We start from the raw sequence: 4,898 nt of genomic DNA, 5'->3' as shown, positions 1-4,898 counted from the left end.
GCTGTTCCCTGTGCCAGGACAGGCAGCGGGGCTTAGGCCAGGCCTCCCTGGGGCAGGGGGGGCACGGGACCTCCACCAACAAGACCCGACAACTCTGGCTCTGTTTTGGCAAAAACCAGACCCTCCTGCCCGGCGGGGGTGGGCTGGAGCCAGGGGCCTTCGGGGAGGCCTTGGCCTGCCTGGGCAGAGCCCTGCCAGAGCGCCGACCTGCTGGGGACAGCGGAAAGACGGGGGGAGTTCCCTCTCAGCCAAGCTGGAAACAGTGGGACTGGAAATGCACAAGTTCACCCCTTTCTCAAATGCGCATCCACCCTCACTGCTGGGACACAGCCCAGGCCTGGTCCAGGCCCCCTCCTTGCTGAGCAGCACCCACCCTCTAGTGGGAGCCCTGCCTCCAGCCCACCAGACTCCTCGAGGCTTCTCCCCTGCTCCCCGTGCCCAGAGCGTCCTGCACGAGGGGCCATGCATGCGGCTCTGCTGCGAGCCTCCCAGCGCCCCGGGCAGGGCCCTCCGTTGGCCGCGCTGGCTGGGCCAGAGCATGCTTGGGGGCCAGCTGCTAAGGGAGAGGGCGTGGATGAAACCATCCACAGACGCTCATAAGCACCTCCTTTGCGCCAGGCCAGGCCGGCCAGGGACTCTGGGAGGAACGCGGGACACCACAGTGACGCTCGCGGAGGGAGGCCACTGCAGCCTGTGTGTGCACAAGCTAAGTGCTCACCCCACGCACGACGCAATGCAGGGTAGCAACTGCAGAGTGGGCCGGCCTGTACTTCTCACAGGGAAACTCTGAGACTTCGTGTCAGTGAAAAAAAGTTGCCTAAAAGCATCCCCCCCACACACACGCACACGCACATTTTCTAACGCTGCATGACACACTTGGCTGATTTGTAGACACACCAGAAAACAAAGAACAGCCCACCACACACCCAAGTCCCTCTGAGAAGGACACGGCGCCGGGATGAGCAGAGCAGGAGTCTGGGCTCTGGGATGTGGTGGAACTGCGTCCCTGAAGAGCAGGAGGGTCCCTCAGCCTGGCCCCAGACAGCCTCCTGGGTGAGCAACGCCACGGCTGGGCAGTGCGGGTGGCCCAGGACAGGGCTGCTTAGAGGGATGGCAGGTCAGGGTCCCCAATGACCCTGCCCTCCCCTGTCCTCCTGCCTCACGAGGGCTGGCCCACCCGTGCTCTGCCCCGCCCAGGCGGTCACCCAGTGCACATGAGCCAGAGAAGAACCAGCTGCCAATCCTGACCTGCAGCCCGGCTGTCAGACACGCCCACCACAGCGGGCAGCATGGCTGCCTGGGAGCTGCTCCACGTGGGGGCTAACCGCTTCCCACACCCGGCACAGTCTGCGCACAGCTCATGTGTGAGCGGGTGCAGGTCACACTTTCTGACGTGCTGGGAGCAAGGTCCGGCTAGAGGTGTCCCCCTGGAGGTGCACCTGAGCAGCAGCAAGGGTGGGGGCCCGAAGGCCGTCCCGTCACCAGCCAGCGGGGAGTGCTTGTCCCTTGGGACTTCATCAGGGAAGGTGCGAGTGTCTGTCTGCCTCTGTCCATGAACACAGGAGCCCATCCCCCTCCAAAGAGAAGCGCTAAGGAAGCAGAGTCCAGAACGCCGGCTGGGAGCGGGCCAGGGACAGAGGCTGTGGTGGGGCAGCGGCCGAGCCTGGGCGTGCGGGTGGGAGGAGCTCTCTCACTGCCAATGCCCTGGTCCCACGGAGACGATAGATGCCACCTGCCACTTGTCCATAAAGCACCCGCACAGAGGGCTGGCAGGCGCGGGGCTCCCAGACACCCCACCACCGCTCTCAGGGGACCTCGCCCTGTCCATATGCTTCCCGAACCAGCCTCCGTCACACCTTCTAGACCTGAGGCCTGCCCTCCTTGGCTCCTGTCCAAGCCAGGCCGCTCTGCACTTCCTCTCACGTAACAAGGGATCCAGGAAGATACAGGGGAAACCAAAGCTCAGCGGCCGGGATTGGCCAGAGCCATCCCAGCGGGAGCTGGCTGTGCTGGGACGGTGGGAGCGGCGGGGACTCGACGCGGAGCAGAGTGAAGGGCCATCTGTCCGCAGGACAGACAGAATGAGGAAGGGAGGCAGGTCCTAGGGGCCTCGGGGATGGGCCGTGTCCTGCCCGGCCATGGGTCTCACTCTGCAGAGGATGTGAGGGCTGGAAGGGCCCTGGAAGCCCAGCCACTCACCACACTTGTTATTAAGCAGCAGACCAGCTTCAGTCCCTTCCATCAGAGCCCCAGGTGGCCGACGCACAGGGCCCAGGAGCTGCTCAGGAGGCAGCGGGGCCGTGGGCGTGAGCCCTCACCACTGCCCGCCATGGGCAGCGACGCCAGGAGTCCCTCAGCAAGCACGGCCCACCTGAGCCTGGCGCACTCGCCTGCACCACCATGCCTGCCCGAGGATGCCCAGACCCGTGGCCTGGGAGCGCCCCCAGGGTCCATTCGCACGCGTCTGGTGGAAAGCAGTGGCAGCGAGCAGCCGTGGAAATCAACAAGGCAAAGTACTCACGTTGAAGAAATTGGTCTTGTTCCTCTCGCAGAAGAGCCCCTGTGCCGGCATGTGCTGCAGCTGTTGCCACGGGATACTGCTGCCTAGCAACACGTCGCGGGCCCACTGGAGGTTCTGGGGAAACAAGAAGTAGGTTGGAAGTGAGTGTGTGGGCAGCTCAGGGCACCCACGGGAAGGGAGGCTGCACTGGCACCGCAGCGAGGAGCAACAGCTCCGCCGACATCGATCCCGCAGCCCCAGGCAGCTCGGGCTGCTGGCTGTGATCACCTGGCTGTGGGCACGTTCCAGGGACTGAGTTCTTGCCCAGCACAGCTGATGAAGAGAGTGTGGCCTCAGACTGCCCAAGGAGGGCACAAGTAGGGACCCCTCACCTGACCAACCTTGTAAAGCTGCTGCCAGGGCCCAGCGCCCCACTTTCTGCAGGGAGACCCCCACTAGCCCAAATGGCCAGTCCTGGGGCTCTGCAGGGTGCCAGGGGCCTGCGTGCTTGCGGGGAGGGAGCTCTGTCCAAGTGCTCAGGCCCGTGCTCTCTGGGCGATGGTGCCCCTTGGGGAGCCTGGCAGGGTGAGAACAGAGTTTGCTGGCCTCGGTGGTGCCAGGGGGCAGAGTGCAGCAGGTGTGAATCTGGCGGCCTGGCCTTCTCACCGAACCAGAGAGCAGCCCTTCCCACCAGCCACCGGGCAGCCACCTTCTCTCCACTGGCCGGAGCCAGTGCCCAGCGCCTGCATGTCCATCTCACCCACTCAGGACAGAGCTCGCTGCAGGGAAAGCCTGCGGAGCAGAGGGGGCCTGAGCCCAGGACCTCACAATGCCAGACCCTTGTTTTTCCACAGCCCCCACCCCGGCCCAATCCCCAACCGACCAGTCCCCCGCCCCTCCATCCCCCCGCAGGTGCCTCGCTTGCCTCTGCACCTGGGGCCAGGCCTCCCTCACCTCGTGTCCCAACTACTGTGACTCCTCTCCCCCCTCAGCCTGCGAGCGGGTCCCACCTGCTCCCACTCTGGCCACTGCTGGCCGGGCGGAACTTAGGATATAGTTCCTTTAGTCACGACTTCAGGCTAAAGCGCAAACCCAGCTCCCTGGCTTGCTGCCCTGGAGCCTCTGCTCCCGCAGGTGGGAGCTGCTGTGGGGCTGCGGCGGCTGCACCCGCACAGGAGGCCCAGGGCGCAGGCTGGCGGGCTGCACAGGAGGCCTGAGAGAGTTACCCCGCGCCACGACCCCACACCTCTCCTGGGGCTCCTTGGGGGCTTGTGGGAGGTACCCGGGAACCCCTTGAAATAGCAGCAGATTTGGGGGGTTCGATGAGGGAACAAGGCTTGAAGAAGCACCTCCACAGTGGCCATCATTTTCTTAAGAAGACAAAAAAATAAGATAAAAAATAAGGTCAACAGAGCCTTCCTGCTGGTGGGAAGCGCGAGCACGGTAAGGAGGCCGAGGGAGGCGGCCGGGCGGGGACCTTGTCCCGGCCCAAGGCTGTGGGACAGAAAGGCACGTCCTCTGTCTGCCACCTCGGACCCCAGCGCCAACTGCGCCCGGCCCGACCGCCAGGCAGAGCGGGGAGGCCCGGGGCTCTCAGACCTGGAAACCAGGCCCCTGAGGAGAGAGCAAGAAGCACCGGCCTCCAGCCCCAACCAGGATGGGCAATTAGCCTCCCGCGGGGAGCTCTCGCGTTCCCGGCGCCTCCAGCCCCGCCGGAGGGAGAGCCGGTCGATAGCTAAGGCACAGAGTGTCCAGTCAGACCTTCGCGCCTGAGGCCCCAGATGGGAGCTGGGAGGGACAGGCCGGTGGGTGAGGGGCAGGGGCTAACCCGCATGCTGTGCCCAGAGCAGAGCCTGGCGCTGTGGCGAGGCGAGGCTTCGTGCCCCCTGGGCTGAGCCAGAGCCCTAACTCCTCGTCCCATGTAACTGTCCTGGTCGCGATGAGGTTTGGAAACGGAGGCTCAGACAGGCTCAAGAGCGAGCCCAAGGCCCCAGAGCCAGGAAGCGGTGGAGCCAGGCTTGCCTTCTGGTCCAGGCCAGCGGGACTCAGACGTGGGCGCTTCCCCTGCCCCACAGGCGGGCAATCACTTTACCAATCTGCCTGGTCAGGTGCTGTGTGCCTGGCACAGAGCCGGCCACCAGGGGACCGCCCACGGCAGCACCGACCCCCTGCCCAGCGCCTCTGGCTCACCCCCACCCCTGGGATGGGAGGAACACGCACGCCAGAGCGCGGCACCGACCTTCCTGGGACACTGAGTCCCCTGAGGCTTGGGCACGAAATGCGCTGAGAAGGGCCGGACGGGGAGGGGTCCTGACCAGAGGCACCCCTCTGCTCGAAGGCCTCGCCAGCTCCGCACTGCAGACGACCCCCACACCCCGCCTTTCCCCTCCCATCTCCC

General features: G+C 65.4%; 1 protein-coding gene across 1 annotated transcript in view; it reads right to left on the bottom strand.

The window, feature by feature from the left end:
* Positions 1 to 4,898, bottom strand: part of CABIN1 (calcineurin binding protein 1) — an 89,686-nt gene that overhangs the window by 38,838 nt on the left and 45,950 nt on the right. Inside the window, 1 exon segment of the mRNA XM_014533352.1 lies at positions 2,522 to 2,635. Coding sequence (XP_014388838.1) covers positions 2,522 to 2,635 — 114 coding nt within the window.

This window comes from Myotis brandtii, unplaced genomic scaffold (assembly GCF_000412655.1).
Source record: "Myotis brandtii unplaced genomic scaffold, ASM41265v1 scaffold97, whole genome shotgun sequence".
NCBI classification, from domain to species: domain Eukaryota; kingdom Metazoa; phylum Chordata; class Mammalia; order Chiroptera; family Vespertilionidae; genus Myotis; species Myotis brandtii.
This window is presented reverse-complemented; position numbering and strand designations above follow the sequence as displayed.